The sequence below is a fragment of the Phoenix dactylifera genome, chromosome 1 (genome assembly GCF_051530095.1).
Source record: "Phoenix dactylifera cultivar Ajwa chromosome 1, Ajwa_hap1_PhDact_Kaust_v1.1, whole genome shotgun sequence".
Taxonomy (NCBI): Eukaryota; Viridiplantae; Streptophyta; class Magnoliopsida; order Arecales; family Arecaceae; genus Phoenix; species Phoenix dactylifera.
The window spans coordinates 378,953-404,247 of NC_143190.1; the positions used below are offsets into that span (position 1 = coordinate 378,953).

General features: G+C 41.1%; 1 protein-coding gene across 2 annotated transcripts; it reads left to right on the plus strand.

The window, feature by feature from the left end:
- Nucleotides 1-9,188: 9,188 nt before the first annotated feature.
- Nucleotides 9,189-25,045, plus strand: LOC103708306 (cationic amino acid transporter 3, mitochondrial). 2 transcript variants are annotated; one of them, XM_039114603.3, is made up of 14 exons: nucleotides 9,189-9,999; nucleotides 17,530-17,731; nucleotides 17,981-18,065; nucleotides 20,203-20,343; nucleotides 20,430-20,548; nucleotides 20,623-20,719; nucleotides 20,881-21,053; nucleotides 21,152-21,218; nucleotides 22,126-22,284; nucleotides 22,431-22,707; nucleotides 22,885-22,993; nucleotides 24,170-24,282; nucleotides 24,374-24,449; nucleotides 24,580-25,045. In XM_039114603.3, the coding sequence occupies exons 1-14, from the start codon at nucleotides 9,852-9,854 to the stop codon at nucleotides 24,734-24,736; spliced, it is 1,923 nt and encodes a 640-aa protein (XP_038970531.3). In that variant the 5' UTR covers nucleotides 9,189-9,851; the 3' UTR covers nucleotides 24,737-25,045. The 2 variants fall into 2 exon arrangements, with proteins under 2 accessions (XP_038970531.3, XP_088571740.2); XM_088715614.2 differs by having other exon boundaries at nucleotides 9,382-9,999; nucleotides 24,349-24,449.
- The last annotated feature ends 250 nt before the right edge of the window (nucleotides 25,046-25,295 follow it).

Here is a 25,295-nt window from a genome sequence, read left to right on the forward strand (position 1 = left end):
TAATTCTAACATCTAATGAGCAACTATTTGTTGAAACTTTTTGTTTGGTGGGCATGATCTTTAACTGCTTTGAATCTGAAAATCATGTTTCTTCGTTGATCATAGTGGTGTGGGACCTTATTAGGGTTTGGTTTCGGTCCCGAGAATAGCAAACAATAGATTAATTACTTTCTGTACGGTTTTAACTATGAGACTGAACTGTGCGTTCGTGTAATCCGGTCAATCTGCTTCCTGGTCTTTTAAGCCTGTTGCGGTGCTGGTTGTCTGCATTCACAACAAATCCAATCAAACATTATTGATGTTGACATGTGTGATTCATATGATCAATTCAAGAGGAAGAAGCATTTTATTAGACTACGAAATTTCCTTTAGAAACAAATCCAATGAAACACAAGGCATTTTTCTTTATTTATTAGACTATGATTTTGGAATATGGTATATATCTATATCTATATCTTTATCTTTATCTATACTCTCTGAAAGAGGCCCCTGGTTGAAATGATAAGCGGCCCTTCCAGTCAAAGAGGCTGACATTTGGACATTGTGGACCTATAACCTTATAGCCCGCTGGTGTCTATCTATCTGCCATGTATGTTTAAGTTCCAGATTCTAGTATTATAGAATCTGAAACTCAGTTTTTACATTTCCTTTCCTATAATATTCTTGACTGAAGAATTACATTTGCATGCACATGGATAATGTGATACATGTCTGAATACATGTGCTCATGCACGCTGTTTACACATGCTTATGTAGGTGCATGGATGCACAAATACACGATGCACGCTACTAAATACTTCTTTTATTCAATTGAGGCTATGGGCGGATTTTGGATATGCCATCTTTTCCGCCCGGAGGGGGCTGGTTGGGATATCCGCCGGATTGACCATCTGTTTGGAGAGTACCTCGCAGAGAGGGTCCCATCGCTGCTAGTAATGGAGAGTGCTAGCCTGGATGTGAGGGTCTAGATTACGTCATGCAGTCTTAGAGTTAAAACAGGTGATAATTAACACCTCCTTTAGAGTGAACAGCCCTTGAGGTAGACTACGCCTGAATCTAGAGGCTTGGTCTTCATCCGAGAGTGGCCTTATTTTTTTAGGAGGTAGTTAGGGGCCGGTTGTCGACGAGATTATTGTTGTGTGGTCGGGTGGTGGTGTGTGGTCGAGGACTGGGCATCCAAACTCAGTGCCTTAGGTGCTTGTAGGACGAGACCGTGGACCACGTTTTGTTTCAGTGCGAGTGAGCTAGGAGGGTTTGGAGACTTATTGATATCTTGTTGGAGGCTTGGTGTCATTCGGGCTCCTTCTTGCAGTCGCTGAAATGGTGGGCCACTGCCTTTCAGACTTGATAGGTGGCCATCGCGGCGTACCATATCTGGCTAGTCAGAAATGCCTGAATTTTTGGAGAGAGCATCCTTACACCTAGGTTCGTCGTGGACCGGATTTGGGTACAGACAGCGGGAATTACTCATGCAGATCCATCGGGCATGCCTTTGATAGCTCGAGGCATATGGGGCACTAATGCTGCTCTTGTAGCGTCATGGATAGTGTTCTTCACTTGAGATCTTCCACCCTCGAGCTTTCTCAAGGTTAACTTCAACGGATGCGTGCTTGACGGTGGCAAGAGGGTGGTGCAGGGTCCGTCATCAGAGGCCCGGTCTCTAGGATGGTTATTGCTGGTGGGTTCCAGATCTTCGACATCTCTGTTCTAGGGGTGGAGCTGCCGGTGGCTTGGGCTGGTCTGGGTCAAACCTAGCTTATTCTGCGAACCATCATAATCGTGCTCGAGAGTGACTTACCCACGATTATCAGTTGGATCTTGGGGCCACCAGCAGCATTGGTGGGTGCCACCCTTTGCTTCAAGATACTCGGATCATGGTCAGTGGAGTTATTGCCTTCCAAGCTAAACATGTATATAGGGAGGCCAATCGGACTGTAGATTGGGTGGCCTGTTTGTGGCCGACCATTCTAGGGGTCTATGAATTGAAGAGAGGGAGTTACCTAGAGCATTTCGAGATTTATTATATTTTGACATATATTGACACTATACATGAGTCATCAGCTGCAATAAAAAGAATAGAAAAAAGAGAGGCAGTTGCCGTTGGCTGGTGGCAAAAGGCTACCTGCTGGCTCTGACTCGGCTGCAACCTGGCTTGGGAGTTTTTATGGCTATTTCTTGTTTAATGTATCCACATATCTGAGTTGGCAGTGTCTCTCTCATTTGTTGGAGGGTCCTGTCTCTGCAGTCCGTGACTCCTTTGCTTGTACCAATAAAAAAAAAAAAATATCACCGTAGCACTAGATTCCGGACAATCTATGGAACAAGAGTGACCTAATAATTCTAGCAGCAGCAACTGCCTAATCCCAAGGTACACACATAAATATATAGAGAAAAGTGTGCGAAAAGATCGGAGCACACAAGCACAGGAAGAGAATACCAAATATTTATGTGGTTCGCCTACCACATACATCCGCGAGCACGAAGGAGTCCAAGATCCGCTATTATTATAAAAGATCACAAGAATTGGAGATCTTCCCCCTACAAGCTTGCTTGTTGGGTACAGCATCATCACAACGGATCTCTCTCTTTTCAAGTTCCACCCTCTTTCGCTAAAACCTTTAATAATGAGATTGAGTACTTGAGTACCTCCCAGATCATCAATCCTTGCCAGGAAAACAGATCCCTCTGCTTATTGGGATGAATGAGAAGCCCCCCTTGCGAAGTTTTGTTCTTGTAGGGAATTCTTGGTATGACCCCCCAACCAATATACGCCATGAAAATGGATATCAAGTCGCCATGATTTTGGTATCACCAAACCCAATATTAACCCGTCAACAAGCCAAGCCTAAGCTATTTATGAAAAACTCCTTCATTAATCATTATCTTAGCTAGGGAAGTGACAATTGGAGGACTAGTTCGTGAACCACAAATGTTGCAGGCAAATTCCTATTTAACTTTTTCATGTCACCTTGAACCACCTCTCCGTGGGGCCTCGCACATTATTTTCAGACAAACGAATTCCTCTTTGCGCCCCCACTCTGTCTGCAACGATAACAAGAGATTCCTTTTAAAGTGGCTGATTCAAAACAAGTGGCAATGGAATCCAGACCGGAAATTCACAGGTTTGTGGATCCTTGACGGAACGAGTAGCCGTTACACTTTTCCTCTATAGGTCGATATCACATCAGTCAGCTTGTTTGCTCTAACTTGTTGCGGCATCCGGACGTCATCCGTTCCCTCATCCCTTATTCCCTTATCATAAACTAGTACTCAAATATATATATATATATATATATAGACCTATTTTAATTTATAATTTTGTTGTTTATATTGATTCAACCCACAAATTTAATAGAATTTGTGATCCGATCATACAAGCAGATTTTTAATAAATGAGTTCGAGCATAAAAATCTGTGGGCCTCTTCAAATAATAATTGTCGCGCTTTCCAAGGAGCGCGAACGTGGATAAATACCATCCGCAGCCTCCAGACGAGTCACTCTGGCCCACAATCTACATCAATCAACTTTAACTAATCCCACTTGTATATTTTTGCGCGTGCAATTAATTTCTTTTTACAAACTCGTGTAAAGTTTTGGACCCCACTAACATAACAGTGAAAAGAGTCTCCAACTTCAGGCAAAATGATTGCCCATGATACCGAATGCAATGAATTGTTTCAGCTATAATCTTCTAGCATTATTCATTGAATTAGAATCTCCAACTACATGTCATGCTTCAAACTTATCACTTGGATCGGCACCGCATGACCTCTAGGATATGATCCTGAGAAACAAACTTTTAAAAATATAATTATCTAATTAATTCAATAAATAATTCTATTAATTATCATATTAAATTTAATAAATGATTCTATTGATAACAAATACTAAACATTCAACCATACATCAATTATTCATCTAGCATCATAGATGCAATAACTATTCATTTGTTCAACCATCATCCCCAAACTACATAAGGCTAAGTATCCATTGGATTAGAAGAAAAAAAATACAACGGAATTGTATGAACTTAAAAATCTAGCAAAAAATCCCCCATATGCATACTAGCTCGTGATTAGCAAATCATAGTACCATGTTCTTGATTATTGTGAGGCAATCTATACACATATTAGCTTGTCACAGCAAGCCATTATACCCACATATCAGCCCATGGTGGCTATTCATAACATCTATGTGTTAACCTATGATGGCTATCCATAATACCCATGTGTCAGTCCATGCAGCTTTTCATGTAATGAGGTTAGTCCAAATACCTCTTACTCAACCATCGAGTTATTGATTTTATGGTTGCCAACTTTCAATGCAACTAATATTATATTACATGCGACTGAAATCATCAATATATAATACACCTATTTAATAAAGAAATATATATATTCATGCGGACGATTATGCGATGAATAATAATCACAACTTCATGTAAAACAAAATTCATAAATACATGATACATAAATACTTTATTTTAGATTAAAGTTTTTTTTTCAAGTTGTTACAAGACTTTAAAGTATTTTTGATTTTGTGAGTCATTTATTTTTTATCTAGTTATTTAAATTAAAATTTAGATGTTAGTTATTTAAATTTATTTCGCTGTTTGGATTGGAGGTGTGATGAATAAAATTGTAATAATACATTTAATATTTTGAAGGTTAATTGTAACGAGTAATAATCCTCGTTTAGCATTTACATCTTGTTTTTCTCAAATATTATTTACTTTTGAATCAAAAAATAAAATAATATTTGCTTATACATTTTTATTTTTTTATTTTTTAAATTTATGACATTTGATTCTATTTTTTAATTACATGAATAGTGATCAGAAAAATAATAATGCATATAATAATTTCATATTAAGAATTTATACCAACCGATGTGTAACTATGGAAATCCTCGTGCAAGCAGCTTGGAGCAAAAATGTGCCGTGATAAAACTGAATACATATCCATCCACTGCTTTCTCTCTATATATTAATATCTCGGGGATTCAATAATTGAGGATCACGCCTTTCTTTTTCTATTATTAATGTTACGAAGGAGACGGAGCCAATAATACTATAATAGAGCCCAAATCCTCACGCATTCTCGCTTGCATGACTCGTTAACGTCAACTGACAGCATGGAATATAAAAGAATAAAGAACCGTACAAGACGTCAAAAAGTCGCCACCGCCGGCCCGCCCGCCCACGACCTCTGCATCTCCTTGCAGCTGGTTTATATTCTACTGGTATTTGCTTTTGGAAGAGAAACGAAAAATACAAGTAGGATACCAGTAGAATATGAGCTCAGTAATAATCAAAGTGCTATCATATAATCTTCAATAGTAGAAAATCGAAGTGCCAACGCACAGCTCTACTGGCAGGATATCGAAGTGCCAACATATACCTCCTACTAACAGAGTATCAAAGTGCAAATGTATAACCCCCACTAGCAAAGTATCAAAATATAGTCTGGCTGCAAGCCCAAAACCATCTCGAATCAAAACATTGTTTCTCAAAACATATTTCATATTCCAAATCAAAAAATTTATAAAACTACATTACTTACTTTACGAGTACAATCAACCGACAGGTCCAATTAACTCCAAAAATCTCTCCTAAAGCCTAATATCCAAAAATTATAGTTTTATCATAATTTAGTCATGATTATTTTAAGAATAAAGATCATAAATCTCGACACCCCAATAAAGCTGGTCAAATAGAAGTGCCCGATACTTCGATCGTTCCAATCCAAGTAAATTCATTCGATCAAGATCAAACTAGGCTCAATGGAGATCGAGGTTGACTAAAGGTAACAATATCCTATAAAGGCTAGGGTAGAAGCCAGTATGGAAGCCAGTTTGGATTCCACAGTGCTCGTACACCCAAGGCGCTGTAAGCGAAGCCTTTCTTGACTTGAGTTTGGTTAGGGGTTAGTTCGATCAAATAACTCCTTCTAATCAGAGTCACTTAAGATAGAAGAACTCTATAAAGATCCATAAGGACTAGATGGTGAGTGCTCGATAAAAGCTGATCAGGTGATGCCAACATACTACCTGACTAACAGCGGTGGCCATATCTACATCTCCTTCCTTGGCATTTTTGGTTCTCCAACACTTCAATATATATTATGCGAGGATGCGATGAATTTTTAGATGAATAAGAACTCCTAAGATATGAGCATAGAGATCATCACTGAATTCAAACATTAGATAACTACATGAAAACTTCTCATTTGTCAAGACACATCTTACATCGTATAGCATTCTCTTGTTCTGGGGGCAAAGAGAGTCGTGCCGTGGGGAGAGAGAGACGGGGTGGTTGCTCATGCGTGGGCGGTACCTTCCATCTTACCATATTATTATTATTATTCCTTTCTCTAAACGGTGTCCACGAGCTATTTTTGGTGAAAGTGGACGCACCGAAATTCATGCGGATCGGACGATGCTGCGAGCAACCTTATTGGGCCGGCCCTAGTGTCAGTCTCTCTATATGCGGATCGAAAGTGGAGCATAGTCTCTCTCTATATATTATTACAAAGGCTATTGTTAAATAAAAATTAATTATGTATAAATATATATATATATATATATATATATAATGTTATAAATGATATTGTTTGTACAATGTCGTAAGTGCTATTATTTAATAAAAACTAAGTTTCACATGAGATGAGGAGGATGCTACAACGACAGCAAGAAGAGGAGTGGGTCCAAAAGGCCAAGGAGGCAGGGGGCAAGAATGAGGAAGCGAAGTGGTGCTTGATTAGAGAGGCAACCATCCAAAAAGTTAAACGCCTTCACTAAAAATGGCAGGTTAAGCTGGTATGTACGTCAGTCAGCGGTCAGAAAGTTGACCAGGGGCAGATTTGGAATCCGCGTTCTCCGTTCCCGTTCTCATTCGGGTGGTTCTATATACACCCCCCCTATTGCTCAGGACACCCCCCAAAAATTAAAAAAAAATTAAATACTCTCTACACCCCCCCATTTGCTAAGGACACCCCTAAAAAATTAAAAATTCCTAAATTAACCCCCACCCTCCCCACCCCCTCACCTAAATTGCTCTCTACACCCCCCAAACCCCCCCACCCCGCTCTTCCCCTCCAAAACACCCGCCGGCTTCTCCCTTCCGCCCAAAAAACCTCGCCTCAAGCACCTCGCCGGCGGCCAAACCCCCTCCGTCTCCCTTTGAACTGTTCCGCCCAAAGCACCTCGCCAACGCCCAAAACCCCCCCGTTCCCCCTTCTCCCTCTCGTCGCCGACATTCTCCCGATCTCCGACCACCTCGCCGGCTTCTCCCGGAACCACCTCCCCGGCCATCTCCCGAGCAACGAGCACCTCGCCGGCGCCTCCACGACCACCTCGAGGTAGCTCCCCCCCCCCCCCCCCCCCCCGCCTCCCCAAATCGTTCGGCACTGGTTCTTTGAACCAGTGCCTTCGGTTCGGCCCCATGGGGCCGACCCGCTGCAATTGGGTCGGCCCCATGGGGCCGACCAAAATACATTGGTTCGGCCCCATGGGGCCGACCCAATGTATCTTGGTCCCCATGGGGCTGAATCCAATTTTTTTTTTTTTTTTTCTGTTGCTAGACTAAGGATTATTTTTATTCCCAAATTTGAGCCTAGATCACGTCCTTAGGGTGAATTGGATACCCAACATCAAGGACAAGTTTTTCATTACTAGATTAGATAGTAATTTGAGAAGTAGGGATAATTTAGAATCATTATCATATAGCATTAACATAGTGCATCCAAATATGATGATCTTGTTACCTTCATCGATGTCATTCTTGATCTTGGAATGATTATCTCATATCAGAATTTAAGTATACAAAAGCAATTGAAAATGTCATGTCAGTAGATGTCACCCCCACAATCTCTAAGAGCGGAAGACGATACCTATTCGTCTTGTACGTGCAATCCATTATCAACACACGGGGAAATGCACGGAACAAATCAATGCTGCCAGGGTGTGCCCAAAATAAGTCATGCACAACATCCGTATTAGTACAATTCCTATGCCACTCAATATATTTAGCCTCTGATAATTTACCTAATAGATGTTGCATTTCAGACCTCCCGGCTTTCTCTACAACCTTAAACCGTTGACGTACATTGTAGATAGTCTTGATAGTCGTAACATTGAGGGCATCTCTTTCCTTCAATGTGGATAATATGTCCTTTGGACGAACCAAACTCTTCGACATATCCACTAACAATTCCGTCTCCTGCTCAGATAATCTCCCTGCATATGAGTGCCCCTCCAGATTCTCTGCAGCGGGATAATTGTGCACTCCACATACGACCAGTAATATCCAATCATCCGCAGTATCCAATTTCTTTCCTCTTAATGCAAAAGGGCATCCACACTTCTTTGTCCCACAGGCAGTCTTTATTCGCTTTTCTTTTTTGGTTCGGTACGTCCCACCCCTCTCACAACCTAACGTAATTCTGGGTTTCTTAGAAATGGTACCTGCATCGGATGATTTGATTACAACAACAAAACCATTTCGCCTCCCAGCTTCACGACACCAATTACACAAGTCCTCTCTACTCTTGAAGATCTATACATTAAACAATTTATGTAAGTACACAGTTGTAAAAATAGCTCGCTAAACTAATACAAAATTGCACAATACATTATAATACCTCGTAAGTTGTAAATTCGCTTGTGTAATCCAGTACAAATTCTGATCCAATTATACTCGATTCGGTTGTAGCATAGCCCTACATATAAAATAATTTATCACCAAGAATTAATGAATCAGAGGATCTGTTCGGCTCAAAATTCAGCACGGCACGCGATTTGGCACCAGAAGCCTTCTGTTCGGCTGCACAGTGCCGAACAGAAGGCTTCTGTTCGGCTGCACAGAGCCGGACAGAACCCTTCTGTTCGGCTGCACAGTGCCGGACAGAAGCCTTCTGTTCGGCACTGTGCAGCCGAACAGAAGGCTTCTGTTCGGTTGAGGGTTGCCGAACAGAAGGCTTCTGTTCGGCACTGTTCAGCCGAACAGAAGCCTTTTGTTCGGCGATCCAGCCGAACGGAGCACGAACCATGAAAAAAAAAAAAATTTCGAAACAAGGTGGAACACGTACCTTTGCGGCCGATTCTTCATCCCAAATCACTAGTTGCTTGTCCATGCTTCGAATGGGGCTTAAATCTCCTTCAAAGATCGCCTAAACGATGTAAATGGATCGAGGGGTTTAAGGGGGGTTTGAGGGGTGTTTTTTTTTTTTTCTGAGGAGGAAGGGGGGGTGTACTGAGAAAATTTCAAGGGCAATATGGTAATTACACTAAAGATTAGTTTGGGTATTTTTTTTTTGGTTTTTGGGGGATGTCCTTAGCAATAGGGGGGGTGTATATAGAACCCCCCTTCTCATTCCCATAATGTGTAAAATAATGAGAAATGAAATAAACAATCCCCTGATCCGCCTCCCTCTATTTATAATAAAATTCTGCCGTCCGCTCAGGTCAGTGGGCGGGGCGGGGAGGAGGAGGTTGGGTAGAGCTTCTTTCCTCCTTCCTTGCACGGAAGGAAGAAGAAGAATAGGTGGAGGAGCAAGAAGAAGAGACCAGGAAGCTGCTTTCTCCTTTCCTCTCCTAATTTGTCTCCTCTCCTCTAATCCCCCCCACATCCACACCTCTCCTCTCCTCTTCCTGATCTTCTTCCTCTCTCCCTCTCTCCCTCTCTCCCTCTCTCAGAAACAAGCAAAAAAATAGAGATTTCTATCTGTCTGTGCGTGTCTGTTTATCAATCTATTTAGTTATCTATCTTTCTATCGATCTATCTATCTAAATAAATAAAAAAGGAAGAGGAAAAAAAAAAAAAAACTAGAAGAAGGAGGAGGAGGAGATTGGAATGTTGATGGGTTTCGAGGGCGGAAGAGGGGTGCGGAGTTTGCTGAGAAGGAAGCAAGTGGATTCGGATCGGGCGAGGGCGGAAGCCGGGGGATCCCACCACCATCAGCTCGCCAAGGAATTGTCCATTCCCCAGCTCGTTGCTATAGGTAACGCCCCCAATTTATTATTACTTCACAAAAATCAGTCATTGTTCCGACCCTCCCTAATCTCTTCTTCCTTGCCCCCTCTTTAGAGCCGGGGCTGGCGGCTTCGGTTCCCCTCGAAAAAAAGAATTGGTATCCTGCCGATTGTTCTGCTTTGCCGACTTCCCTTTTGTTTGTGGTGCTATTGTCGCCCTTCTAGCCTGATCGAATTTGAGATCAGAAACACCAATTCCTCTTTAGATTTGATAGCTGTTTCCTTAAACATCCATCACTAGAAAAAAAAAAAAATCCCCCAAAAAGCATTGCAATGTTTATAGCAAACACAAGATTTAATTTTTATTTGATAAAACGGAGGTGAATTTTAGGGGTTTCAACCTGTTTGTGCTATGAGAGATTCTTTATTTCTTCCCTCCTTTCTTTCACTATCCATTTGTGAAAAAGTGAAAGCTTCAGCTGATTGGTTTTCTTTTTTTCCCCCCTCCAATTATGATGCCTACAAAAATAAAGAAATGGTTTTTAGTTTAGATTTTTATCCTCATCAAGTTATTTCAGGTAGTAAGGTGCTTAATCTTTTTTGGAGGTGGTAAGGTGCCTAATCAGCGGTGTGTTCCGTTCATTCACTTGATTTCACAAATAGAAAGATACTTAATTTATCAGTTTCTTGTATGATATGTTCATTTTCTAAACTATTTGGACCTTATGGATCTTTTCTTTTCTTTTTTTTTCTTTTCTTTTTAGTATCGTATAGTCGGTGAGGATTGGTTGACTTGAAAGAAATCTTAATTGATAAGAGAGGTAATTGGATTAAAATTTAATACTATACTCATTTGACTGTCAAAACATATAGACATAACCATGAAACTATTAGGATCTCTCAGATTTGGAGGTTAACAATCATTGTCTGTTTCATTTTATATGGATTTTCCTAACATATAGGTTTGTGCATAATGGAGAGCAGCCATTTGATTTGGTCAAGTATTCAACGAGAGAAATAATCCCGTTTAGATAAGATAAGAAATTGATCTAGATACAAGATTATGAAATTGATCCTTTTAAAGCAGCTTAGTATTATTAGGTTGGACAAAGTTGAGAGGCAAGAACATAAGCTGGATACAGTGCGTCTCAGTAAATTTTCTTGCAGTCCCTTCTATAAACATAGATGTGCTCAATATGTTCAGTGCATTCCCCAAGTAAGAGATTACAGTTTCTGGAAAGCTGACATTGTTGAAATAAGTTGTTGCATATCTGAATGACGAATTCCTAAATCATGAAGAAGACATCCGAGACATTAAAGCCAGAACATGATATTCTACTTCTGTAGATACGTAGGAGACAGTGCTCTGTTTCTTTATCTTCCTCAATAATGAGCAATTGACATCAAATATTGGTAATCTGACTAGCTTTGTCGCAAGTAGCTCAATTGGAATCACAGTAAGCCCATGGATCTAAAACTCTGGTAGAGGACTACGGTGTTGAAGAGCTGTATACAGTTGTGGAATAAGTGGAGCTTACACATCTATATATTTGGTGGATAAAGAATGTCTAGCTGAGATTGGACAAACCAGCAGACTAAAAGGCATCTAAAGTTTGGAATTGGATATGATTAAGATTAGAACATTCAAAATCCTTTAATTAGTAAAGCTTCACATTTGTAAAAGAACCTGTCATTTCATGACTACACAACTAAGTATAAAATTAAATGAAGTGAAATGACTAAATTATTAAAACCACTTTCACATGTCCATTTGGGACATTTGCTTATAGGAGAATGCCATTTGGATTATGCAATGCACCCGCGACATTTCAACGATGCATGATAGCAATTTTTTCTGACATGGTAGAAAATTTCTAGAAGTATTCATGGATGATTTTTCAGTTTTTGGTCCCTCATTCGATGATTGTCTCAATAATTTAGCCCTGGTTCTGAAAAGATGTAAGGAGACCAATCTAGTGCTAAGTTGGGAAAAGAGCCATTTCATGGTTCAAGAGGATATAGTCTTAGGACACATTGTGTCCAGAAGGGGTATTGAGGTAGATAAAGCAAAAGTTGCGAATTCTTTTTTGAACATTAAAGTGTGCTAAAAAAAGAAAATTCTATACAGCTCCTGATTATTCTGTCTTTATCTCATTCCAAGTCCTACTACCTTGTGTTAAATTCTATCAATTGCTGATTTTTCAAAGTCATGAGTTATAGACATGTACCTCCTCTTCTGCATGATCATGTAAAAGGAACCAAATTCACATTAAGCTGTTGTGTTTTTTTTTAAAATGTCAACAAATAAAGATCACATAGTATCCAATTTGGCAGCTAATGCAAATGTTTTGTAGTAATTCACTATTTCAGCCAGTGTGAAATCTTTTGCCTACAATTTATGCTATATACAGCTCAATAAAGTTGTATTCACTTGCAACCTTTTTTTTTAGGGGTGTGTGTGTGTAAGCTAGTGATAGTTTATGTCTAATTTTGCTTAATATCTTTAGAAAAGGTTTCATGTTTGAAATGTAGAGTCAAAACTTGCAAAGGAAAATAATGAGCGATGGAGAGGTTATTACGTGACAGGAGGCATTGTGATGAGGACATTTTACTTCACTGCCAAAGGTGATAGGAGCATGCCTGGCGATCATTGAGCACATTCTAGTCGTCAATTATTCAGATGCCCTTATTGATGCAGGACAGAAGGGAAAAGAAGGAGAAAGAGAGAAGAAGGGGAGGAGAGGAAGAAGAGAAGAGGAGGGAAAGAAGGAGAACCAGGCTTCTTACCTGGCTCTGGCCATGGCTTCACGCTAGGGTTTCAAAGAAAAGAAGGCTAGTTCATTCAATCATTCATCAATCCTAAATAAATACATGGACCCATATATATAGGACCAAAAAATAACAAAAAGACTCCTATAAAGAAAATAATCCCATAAAAGCTTAAAAAATGACAATATGCAAACAAGCCCAATCGACATAAAATAAAATAACATAAAATCAATCCAAAATAAATTCAAACTGGCTGGACTGGCTGGATCCTGGAGCGACCATCGATCTGAGTGATGGCTGACCTGGCACTGGTGTCCGCACCAACTCTCCCTAGATGGAAAGAAGTTGACCTCGATGAAAATGGCTCGGTATAGCCCCGGTCGTACTCCAACAAGTCCGGATCAATTTGCTGTAGCACCTCGCGCAAGATCCAAGTATAGCCGGACTTCGGTCGTCCTCGCCAACGAACCAGAAACGCTGGATGCCTCCATCACTGGTAAAAACTATTTGCTCGACTAAAATAGAATCAATATACTCTTTTTGTGCTCGATGGTGGACTACACTCATGGTGGACCAGTCAGACTCTCTCTAAAGGCGCAACAGATATAGATGTAGCGCGGATACATCCTAAGGTATGAGGTTCTTCATCACGCGCTTCCTCATCAATATCTTGAATGTCATCGATGTTTGGTTCATAGATTTGTTCTTCCAAGTCTTCTGTATCGTTTTTTGAATCTTGTTGATCAATAACTAGAGTCTTATTGGCACAATGGGAGGCAACATGACCGAAACCCTGACATTTATAGTACTGAATTCTAAAGGCTGGCTTTCGGGATTCACCGAGGATTCCTTTGCCTTTGGTGTCCCGATTTGTGGTTGAGGCAGTAGGAGGGGGTCTAGGGGCAGAGGACCCTACAGAAGGTTTGGGCTTTGAAGAATTAAAATTTGTGGATGCGCCCCGAATGTTAGGGCACCTCACAAACATGGACTTGGAGGCCTGCTCATAGTTCATTACGAATGTATAGGCCTGATCTAACGTGGACATCTCTCGGAGGACAAGTTCCTTCCTGAGTTCATCATTGAGACCTCTACGGAACCTATTCAGGACCATTCTCTCATCCTCAATCACATTACATCGCATCATGTATTCATCAAATTGTGCGATGTAGTCAGTGGTTGACTGGGTACCTTGTTGTAAATTGTTCCATCAGTCAAGGGTAAGTATTTTTTCTTAAGTTTTTCTTTCATTTCAATCCAGTCAGTTATGGCAGGTTGACATCTCTTAGCTAGGAGTTGTTCAGTGTTTTGCCAAAATAGCTTGGCTTGACTAATGAGCTTCATTCAGGCAAACCGTACCTTCTTATCTTCAGACAAATTATACTACTCAAAGAAGTGGTCTATTTCGTACAACCAGTCTGAGAAGACCTTTGAGTCAAGGCGACCATCAAAGGTGGGGGCCTCAACCCGAATGCATCACATCGCCATCAGGTCATGAGGCTGTCTAGGTTCCACATTATAGCGATGACCTCGGTCAGCATTAGGAAAGGTGCTCGATCCTCTGGGGCAAGGGTAGGCATGTTGACGGCTTGGTAAGGGTATATTGTCAAAATTAACCTGTCGAACAGAGCCGTGGGGTTCTAGGGTTTCATCGAAGTCAAGATCGGAGAAGTGGGCGGCACTATCTTCTTTGGATTCGATGAGCCTCTGTAGGGAGGACTCAACCGACTCGAGGCGGGCATTGGTTTGGATAGACTTAGTAGTTAAGTCTTCGACTGCCTTAAGTAAGGCTTCGATGTGGGCATCCATAGTAGATTAGGTATCCCGCAATTAATAGCAAAGATAGGCCACTACTAGGGTTTTGGTGTTGTCTAGAGTGGGTGTGTTGGAATTTTTTTTTTCAGAAAGCAATATCAATAGAGCACTTAAGAATTAATTGATGCTAAATTTAGATAAACAAATAGAAATTTTCAATAAGGAAAGAAACCTGACCTAGGCTGGGACGACGATCCGAGGCACGGTTGCAGCTGATGGGCTCTTCAACTGGCGCAAATTTGGTCTGATCACAGCGACTCGGCGGGTCTGATGTGAAAATGGGCCTGTCGGGCCCGAAAATGGAAGAAGATGGGGTTAGCCACGGGGTCTTGGGCTGTGAAAGGGAATCTGCAGGTGCGTGGGCTTGGGTCGTCAAAGGAATGGGGCGAGTTGATCAACATGCGGGCAGGCCTGTGCGCTTGGGCTCTGAAGTGGGCGCGGGCCTGTTGACTTGGCTTGTGAGAAGTAGGGCGGATCGGTGCTGTTGGGCCCGAAAGGAAGGAGGACGGGTGGGCTTCAGGCTTGTTGGGCCTGAAAGGAAGTGGGAGGGCGCGTGGGGTCGGCTCGTGGCGAGAAAAAAAGAGGATGGGGGGGAGGTTTTTGGGGAGAAGAAAGGGGGGAGGGGAAGAAAAGAAACGGAAGGGGAGGTCTGGGGGAAAAGTGGGAGGTGAGGTAGGGCGTGGAGGGATTCACTGTGGGACGATAGGAGAGGGAGAGTGGTTGGGGGAAAGTGAAAAGAGGGTGGAGTGGGGTTGTGCGGTGGGTTCAAAGGGAAGGGTGGGGAAGTGAAGTGGGTTTGGTTTTTTTTGGGGGGGGGGAAGAAGGGGGGGGTGATTGGAGAAGATGGAGGCGGCGGTGGCGAGGGTGGCTGGGTGGCCTGATGTCGGTCGGCCGAAGGGGAAGTTGAGGGGGGGCGTAGGAGCTCGGTGGAGGCAAAGGGGAGGAGGGGTGGCGGCGGTGGTCGAGCGGCGCGGGGTGCGGCGGAAGGGAGAGGTGGGGGGTGCTAAGGGGCGGCGCGAAAGGGCGGTGGAGCTCGGCGGCGGCGGGAGACGGCGAGACATAAAGCGGTGGTGGTGATGCGGCGTGGGTGGAGGCGGTTCGGCAAAGGGCGGCGCGGCGGAAACGGACGATCGCAGAGGAAGAAGAAGAACATGTATTTTTTTTCTTTTTCTCTCTTTTTTTCCCTTTTTCTGTGACGTGCCACACGTGCCGCTGAACATGCGCAAGTCTCGTGTTTTTTCTTTTTTTTCCTTTTTTTTCTTTTTTCTTAATAACCCTATTGGATTCGGGTTAGTGGGCGCACCTGCTCCGGTAACCCGCTACGGGTCCGGCTTCTTCGTGGAGGTTTCGGGGGGCAAGCGGGGAGGAGTACCTATTTCCACTATGACGGCCGAGTGCGGGGAGGAGTTGAGGCGGAGGGGATTTTGATACCACTTCGGCGAAACGACGATGCTCCTCGTTCGGTTTCGGCCACCGGTGGTGGTGACAAGGACGCGGTCGAGGCCGATCGCGTCCTCCTTGCTCCGGCACGACCACGATTGGCCGGTGGCACGGGGTGGGCTCCTCCGTTAGATCGTGGGGGCGCGCGTGTTGTGCTCTTGGCGGCGGCCTTCGCGACAGCGCTGGAGGCATCGGATGGAAGAGAGGGGGGGCAGATCGTCTCAGGGGCTGTCCATGGGAACAGGAAGGCAGGGAGGAAGGGTTTCCCTTTTTTTTTGTTTTCTTTTTGCTGCTTCCCTGTGAGGTTTGGTGAATGGGGTCTGTGGTGTGGGCCAGATGAGGGAAGAAGAGATCGAGAGATGTGAGTGAGGGGGGGAGGACTCGGGGCTTTGGCAATAGAGGCAAAGTCTGGCTTGCTCTGATACTAAAGTTGATGCAGGACAGAAGGAAAAAGAGGAAGAAAGAGAGAAGGGGAGGAGAGGAAGAAGAGAAGAGGAGGGGAAGAAGGAGAACCAGCTTCTTTCCTGGCTCTGGCCGTGGCTTCACGCCAGGGTTTCAGAGAAAAGGAGGCCAATTCATTTAATCATTCATCAACCCTAAATAAGAACATGGACCCATATATATAGGGCTACAAAATAACAAAAAGACCCCTACAAAGAAATCCCATAAATGCCCCAAAAATGACAATATGCAAACAAGCCCAATCAATATAAAATAAAATAATAAAAATCAATCCAAAATAAAATCAAACTGGCTGGACTGGCTGGATCCTAGAGCGACCTTCGACCCGAGTGATGGATGATCTGGCACTGGTGTCCGCACCACTTATGCATTTAAATATACTAATAAAACATCTTTGAGATTATAATTAAACTTTTAGAATTAACCACTTAGCCTAATGTCTTCGTTGAAATTGATAAAATACTAAACAGAAGGATGTGAATAGATGTTTTATTTTTTAGATCAATTTGGATCCACTGATACTACAAACTCTATGCAAATACTAAAGAAGCAATGGTGGTGGTGGTGGTAGAAAAGAAGAAAAAGGAAAGATTCAAAATGATTTGATTGCAATGGTTGACAATGAAACAATACAAAGAACAGAACATGTAAATATTGGAAGGAACAGAATTGAAGGATGTAGAAGATAGGGTGGTTTTGCAACTCACCTGCCTCATGAAGAACATGCACTAGCATCTTGAGGCAAGGACATTCAAAATCTGAAAAGTGTGTGATAATTTTGAAATATGATACCTCAAAAATCCATGTAACCTTGTGACAAATCACAATTCTTGTGTTCCAGTTTTTCCTTCAGTGCTATATATTGAAATTTGCAATTTCACTCCCTTTCTTATATGTGCACTGTTAAGAATCTTATTGTTTTGGCTTGCCCTTCTGTTCTTATATCTTTCATCCTCCTTCATGTTAGAGTCATATGTTAAACAGAAGTTTTGAAATCTGTCTGACTTTTTATCTTATTTTTCATTTTATTTTTTATATTTGCACGCCACGTTTAATATTTTCCTTCTTCTGTTCAGGTGTTGGCTCAACCATAGGTGCTGGAGTCTATGTTCTTGTCGGAACTGTTGCTCGAGAGCACTCAGGACCAGCCTTGACCATTTCCTTTCTGATAGCTGGAATAGCAGCTGCTCTTTCAGCCTTCTGTTATGCTGAGCTTGCAAGCCGTTGCCCTTCTGCTGGAAGTGCATATCATTATTCTTACATTTGTGTTGGAGAAGGGTAATTAACTGATTTGTGTATCATGACCAATTTGTCTTCTCTTTCTATCATATTGCATATCATAGTTTCATATTCATTCAGCAATATCATGCTTATTCTATTAACATTCTTCATCCAGTAAGAATAGGGTTGTCTTATTGAGAGAAAACTATATAGGTCAAAAGATCAATTGTGATAGGACTTCCCTCACTTGGACATTGGTTGGTTTTGGTCACTCTCTTTGGTAAATTTTGTATCTTCATTTTCCAGTATTGCTTGGTTGATTGGTTGGGCTTTAATACTGGAATATACAATTGGTGGTTCAGCTGTTGCGCGAGGCATATCCCCGAATTTGGTAAGTGTTTTTTTATTCATCATATCAAGCTTCTGTGCACCTTTAAGTTCTAATGATTGATGATTAATTCTGAAATCTTATTCATAAAACAACTTGCAATTATGGTGGTGCAACAAGAATGAATGTGCTAATCCCCCAAACGGGATGTCCCCATCACTTAGCAGATACCAGTCGTACTTTTCAAAGTGCACTTATATATTTCTATCCTGGAGACTTCTCAGCTCATCCGTGGACCTCATTTTTTTGGGAAAATGCTTTGATGCTTCTCACAATGATAAACTAAATTTCAAAGTCTTGAAACAGACAAAGTTCAGTAAATACACTAGGTAGAGAGGAGAAAACCCTCTTAGCCCGCAGGCCATAGTGCTGTTGTTTTGCACTGCCAGCGAACAGTCAAGGATTTACTTCTCAGTGCACACAAGCTCTTACCTGACTTTAGGGGTCACCTTCTTCACTGCATTCTGAAAGGAAATATCTAAAATATGGACTGGACTCTGACTAGGAACTGTTTAATCCTTACATATATGTGGCAGTTGGAATCAGACTAGATGGAACTATATTAGTGTTCAATGCTTTATTTGATTCAATAAATTACACAGACTGACATTACTGTAGTTGCCTTCATGTCACAATCTCCTATGACGTTACCTTAGGTCGGCAACTCCTGTTCTGGATTAATCGTGTATAGAGTTGGTTACTGCAACAACCTTAAAAGTCAAATATAATGACACTCATAATTTATGAGATTCAGCATGCTAATAGATGTAGAAAAGACAAGTAACTCTTTCGTTTGATTTATCACTTGCCAGGTTTAGGTAGCTCTTGCTGGATGGTTGCTCCTTTTCATAAATGATTCTTCAAGTCATATCATAGTTTTTTCCAAATTTCTGAATATCATATAATATATTGCTACTATTTGAGGAATATGTTGATGATGTCCTTCTGACACCCTGAAGTTGCTGAGGGTTCAAAGATCAGTAAGAGACTTATCAGGTCTTTTGACATTGCTAATGTAGGATGCTAGGGGTCTGTGGTTGAGCAATGATAGGCCAAAAGGATTAAGGTTTCTTAGCATTTTAAAAGTTTAAGGATCTTGTTGTCTTTCGAGAAAAAGGGAAGATCTGAACTGGATACTATTTAAAGAGGGAAAAGAGAGTTTGTGTATGAACATTAGGGTTTCTTTAACGTTTTGAAATGATGTCAGGGATTTCTAGGGCTCTAAGAATCTTAAACTAGGTGAACTTACGGGCAAGAATCAGTGTTCAGATTCAAGGCAGTTAAAATTAGTGAAAATGAAAGTCTTTTGCACCAGATTGAGCTTTGTCTACAGCAGAAATCCAATTCGACTGTGCGGAAGTTTAATAGTGGAAAACAAATAACAGTTGTCAGCTAACCGGTCAAATTGAGAAGGATGGGACTTCAGTGGTTCTGATTTTAATATTATGCAGAAATTAATCTACAATGCCGATAATCAAGAAAAGAAGAACGATAAGAGAAAGCTAGTAGAAAGAGAAAAACTAAGGAGAACTAAATGAAGAACAAGATGAAGAAAAATTAAAAGAGAAGGAATGGAAACCATATCAGGTTCTACTTATTTCTTAATGATATCTCATGCAGAACCTTTTGGACACGTAACGCATAGTCTGAGAGCCAACTGACCACTATTCCTTCATATTTTGTTGTCTAAGATTCCTACATACTTGGGACTCCATTGGATTTTACTAATAAAGATAACAAATAAGAGAAAAGGGGCTTTACTTTAGTTGGGCATCATTGTAAATTGTGGTGTATCATGAAGTATGAACTGTGCTGAATAGTAAATTCCCTTTTTTCATTGGAAAAAAAATCCTAGACTACCCCAGACCTTAATTAAACAGAAAAGATGCAATAGTAGAATTAGATCTTCACAGTTCAAGCAGCAATTATGCTGCTTCAAAACACCGATTGGATAGATATGGTCCAAGCACACCATCATATGGATGGTTACATAATCAACAACCGAAATGATTTTCAGGCTTTTTCTTCCATCTGTTGTGTCCTCTCTTAGGCCTAAAAGCATCTCTTCAATAGAGATTGCATCAATACCAATGAAGTTATACATTTTTACCATACAATCTTACTGGGTGTTTTGCTTCAGGCCTTGTTTTTTGGAGGACCAGATAGCCTGCCTTCTTTTCTAGCACGTGCTCACATTCCATTCCTTGATGTTGTTGTTGATCCATGTGCTGCAATCCTTGTGTTGATTGTCACTGGGCTGCTATGTGTGGGAATAAAGGAGGTATTAACTTCTATTTGGTTGTAAATTTGTCATGACCTGTTGCTTCTAGTACCTTAGGACTAAGTTTTAAAGAATTATTGCTGCAGAGTTCGTTTGTACAAGCCATTGTTACAACTGCAAATGTTTGTGTCATGTTATTTGTCATTATAGCTGGTGGATATATTGGCTTTCAGACTGGATGGGTTGGATATACTGTTGCTAGCGGGTAATGTGATTTTAAAGACACTGTTCTGTAGATTCGATCTTGGTAACTCGCTAATTTGGCTTTTCAACTCACAGATACTTCCCTTATGGAGTGAATGGAATGCTTGCTGGATCAGCAACTGTTTTCTTTGCATACATAGGCTTTGATTCAGTTGCCAGTACAGCTGAGGAGGTAGGATGTTGCTTGCAATACTCCTAAATGCAATAACTGCAACACATATGAAGTTCATGTTAATTAATGATAACTAGAGTGAATTTTGATGGTCACACCTGCATAGATATTTTGAAATTTCTTGTTCTAGCATATTCATGCACTGAGTATTTCTCTTACAGGTGAAGAATCCTCAACGAGATCTACCATGGGGCATTGGAACAGCACTGTCGATATGTTGCTTATTGTATATGATGGTTTCTGTTGTTATTGTTGGCCTAGTTCCATATTTCGCATTGGACCCAGACACTCCAATTTCGTCTGCATTTGCGAGACATGGGATGCAGTGGGCAATGTAGGTTGCCTTTAAAGTTTGATGACCTGATATTGAATGCAGTAGTCATTCTGCACCTGTGTTGTTGTTCCATCTCTTACTTTTTCATTCAATTATAGGTACATTGTCACATGTGGTGCTGTCCTTGCTCTTTGCTCAACTTTGATGGGTTCATTGCTTCCCCAGGTAGATATACATCAACTGATCTGGTGGCTTCATTATTTCTCACAATCTTGATGTTCCAATTGGTGTTTCTTCTGCAATTTTGTTCTTTAGTGATTTATGATTTCATTGGAAAGTGAATTTTAAGAATGCACGCTGGCTATGTGCTATATCTTTCTTCAAAAGAAAAGGCAAAAGAAAGGTGGAAACCATTTCCTAGAAGAAAGGAATTTAAATTATAGATTCCTATTTGGTAGATATCTGGAGGTTGTCCATATATTCCACACTGAAATGTGTGCATGCCCCCCTTTGATGAAAACCTGAATAGTTCATAGAGTACAAATTTTTGTTCTTTTTAGAACAAACAAATTAAATATTTTGAATGCTAATAATCTTTAAGTCCGAATAATTCAATACATGCTTGATCCCCTCTTCCTCATAGTATCACAAGTTTATTTTCCTCACAAGATATGCTTCTAATGTTAAACTGCGTATCTTTTCCCAAAATGACTTGATATACATGTTGGATTTTAACATTGTTATGTAAACTGATTCGACCGCACCAACCGCACAGACTAGATGGCGGACCTTGGTGCAGCTGTAAGATTGCTCCATTGTGATGTGGGTATCACAAATTCAAAAAATAGAAACAGCTTCTCCGGAACCTCATGCACTGTGATGCATTTTTTTGCTCACACTATGTAGCTATTCAAAATAAGCAGTGACGGTCCAACTTATGTACTTCTACTGAACTTGGTAGTCAGAGAACTGACTGCTAATCATTTTTTTGCCATTTGTTTTTGTTCTACTACTTATTATGATGCAGGAGTAATTTTGATGTTTCTGTCAAATCAGTGAGAAGTTCTTTAGCTTCTGGAAAAGGAAGCATTCTAATGCTGAAATTATGCTTCTTTGCTGTGCCTTTCCTCAGCCTAGAATACTGATGGCGATGGCTAGAGATGGATTGTTGCCACCATTCTTCTCAGAAGTTAACAAAAGAACCCAAGTTCCTGTCAAGAGCACAATCTTAACTGGGATCTGTGCAGCTGCCTTATCTTTCTTCATGGATGTCTCACAATTGGCAGGGATGGTAAGACATTTCAGTAGGATTTGTAACTTCTTCTAATCTGTCAAGTAAAGACTTTCATTATGCATTATTTCTGTGTGATGACATCAGCAATGTCCTAGTTTAAGAACTGAATTAGAATTGCTATTAACTTGGTATACTTTGTGCAGGTTAGCGTTGGCACACTTCTTGCCTTCACCATAGTTGCAATTTCTATCTTGATACTCAGATATGTTCCGCCAGATGAGGTTCCTCTTCCATCATCACTTCAAGAATCAATTGAGTCAGTATCATTTCACAATAGTGTTCAGGAAAGCAATGGGGAAAAGGCAAAACATATTGTTGGAACTCAGAACATTAGCCAACATCCTCAGGATGGCACATCTCATACAAATAAAGTGGTAGCATGTGTTGAGCATCCTCTCATTGCAAAGGAGAGTAACCAGGGTAATCATGAGGCAGATATCATCAGTTTTCTCTTCAGCACTGAATATTTTCCACTTTCTTTAGAGATAACTAGCATCTTCCTACACTGCTGTCCATGCACCATTCCAAATCCAGCTGCGTCGATCTGTTGTTAGCATATTACTTGCAGATGATTGTCTTACATACTCAATGTTGCAGAAAAACTGAATGAGCAAACACGGCGTAAGAAAGCAGCTTGGAGTATAGCATGTGTGTGCATTGGAGTTCTCATCCTCACTTCTTCAGCTTCAGCTACATTCTTGCCAGCGTAAGTCTCTGAGGTTAACTTCTTACATATTTTAATGTTGATAATATATTTAGGGTTGATTCTAGGGCATTGTAGTTTCATTATGTGTTCTACTTCTGGATTGATGGTATTAATTTTATGAGCATACTATGTCCTAATGTGCAATGTATAAGAAAGGATACCATACAGTCTTTAAACCACCTCCAGCTTATATGCTGAACTAAGAAAGATAATTTATGCAAAACTAATAAAAATGAGCCAGGCTGATATAGAAGACCAACCAACTAGTTAAACTTGTATGCTATGAAATAATTTCTGATCACCTGTCATTCTTCATAATACAATCAAATTGGTCTTGATTCAAATCAGAGTATGTTGATGTACGTGTTGTATGGTTGGCTGGGTAGGATTAGATGATGGCGAGGGTTATAGATAATTTTAATTTTTATGTACGCACAGATGCACATGGTTCTTTACTCACTGGTAGGCAAAATCATTGATTTTGATCTTGGATGCCAATTTCCTATGGGGCGGGATTTTGATAACTCGACTGATCCATCACAAAACCAACATCCCCACCCACATGCGCACGCACATATATACCCGGTCACGGCTGACTGGATCCGACCTGAAGTCTGGTCAACCGCTGTCCACCTCTCTCTCTCTCTCTTTACATATATATATTACTAATTAAGGTTGTATGTTATGAAATAATTTCTGATCTCCTGTCATTCTTCATGATACAATCAAATTGGTCTTGATTCAAATCAGAGTATGCTGATGTACATGTTATAGGGTTGGTTGGGTAGGATTAAACAATGGCATATCTCTTTCTATAGTGTTTTGGAGTGTTTTGGAGGGTCATAGATAATTTTAATTTTATGAACACACAGATGCACATACACACCAACATCCCCACCCACACGTGTGCATACATATACCCGGTCACGGCTGACTGGATCTGACCTGAAGTCTGGTCAATGGCAGTCCGCCTCTCCCTCTCTCTCTCTCTTTATACGTGTACACACACATATATATATATATATAGATAGATAGAGAGAGAGAGAGAGAGAGAGAGGGAATTAATGTTACAACATCCTTGTGGTAAGTGTGTATTCTAATGTTTGCATGGTATCTTCTACACAAATTGATTAATGGCGTGTTGACTCCTTATTACCATTTTATATATTTTACCAGCTTTGGACGTTATTTGGCATGCTTTGTCGGTGGCTTGCTCCTCCTTGGTGGTCTTGTCGTACTCTGCTGGATCGACCAAGATGACGGTCGGCATAGTTTTGGACATGCTGGAGGTATAGATGCTTTATTCTTCTGATGAGTATGGCCGGTAAATTTGATGCTCACTTGACTAACTACAGTTAAGGATTGCTGGCTTCCCTCCAGGATTTATATGTCCTTTTGTTCCATTTCTACCAATTTGCTGCATCCTCATAAATGCATACTTGCTGATAAATCTCGGGTAAGTGATTAAACTTTGTTCTGCTGTTAAACTATGTTAACTATGACCTATATTGAAATGTTCCTGCCACCAAATGATTTAGCATATCAAGATCCATCCTCAACTGACACTTAAGTTTTAAATTTTCCAGTGCCGGCACGTGGATCCGTGTGTCTATCTGGCTCATGATCGGGGTATTCGTATATCTGTTCTATGGACGAACCCACAGCTCGCTTACTGATGCTGTATATGTGCCTGTGGCGCATGCAGATGAGATATATAGAACTTCGGTGGAGTACGTAGCTTAGAATGCTTCATGACTGCGTGTGCCAGCCACCCTTGTCTTCATTACTGGGGAGTGATGGATCCATCCTTGGTCTGTGTACAAAGATATCTGTGTGATATACAAAGCTGCCTTCTCCGGAAGGATTGTAAATTGTCTTCAGCAATGATTGGAGAAGATACCTTTTATTAGATCGGACAGGAATGTCAAATATACTCGTGGCTGGAACAGACTTGTCTGTTGTATTTCAGCGTCCAGGATTGTAGCATTTGTTTGGCCTTTTCTATCCTCCTCCCTTTATCTTCTTTTATAAATAGATCTGGTACTCTGAAAACTCATGTGACATTTGCATTAACATTGGGGGGCTTGTGTTCGAGGAGTAAAATACTGGCTGAAATAACATTATAATTGTAGTAATTTTGGTTTTGGTGTGTGCGGGGCAGGCCCGAGCCGCCTAAGGCCTCGGGCCAATGGAAGGCCTCTAGGAGGCTACCCAAAAGGAAGCAAAGGCCCCAGAGCTGCTACGAGTCTTCCCCCTTGATGGAAGGGAGGTGGAGAGTTTTCTGGCCTGCAGAGGGGCAATT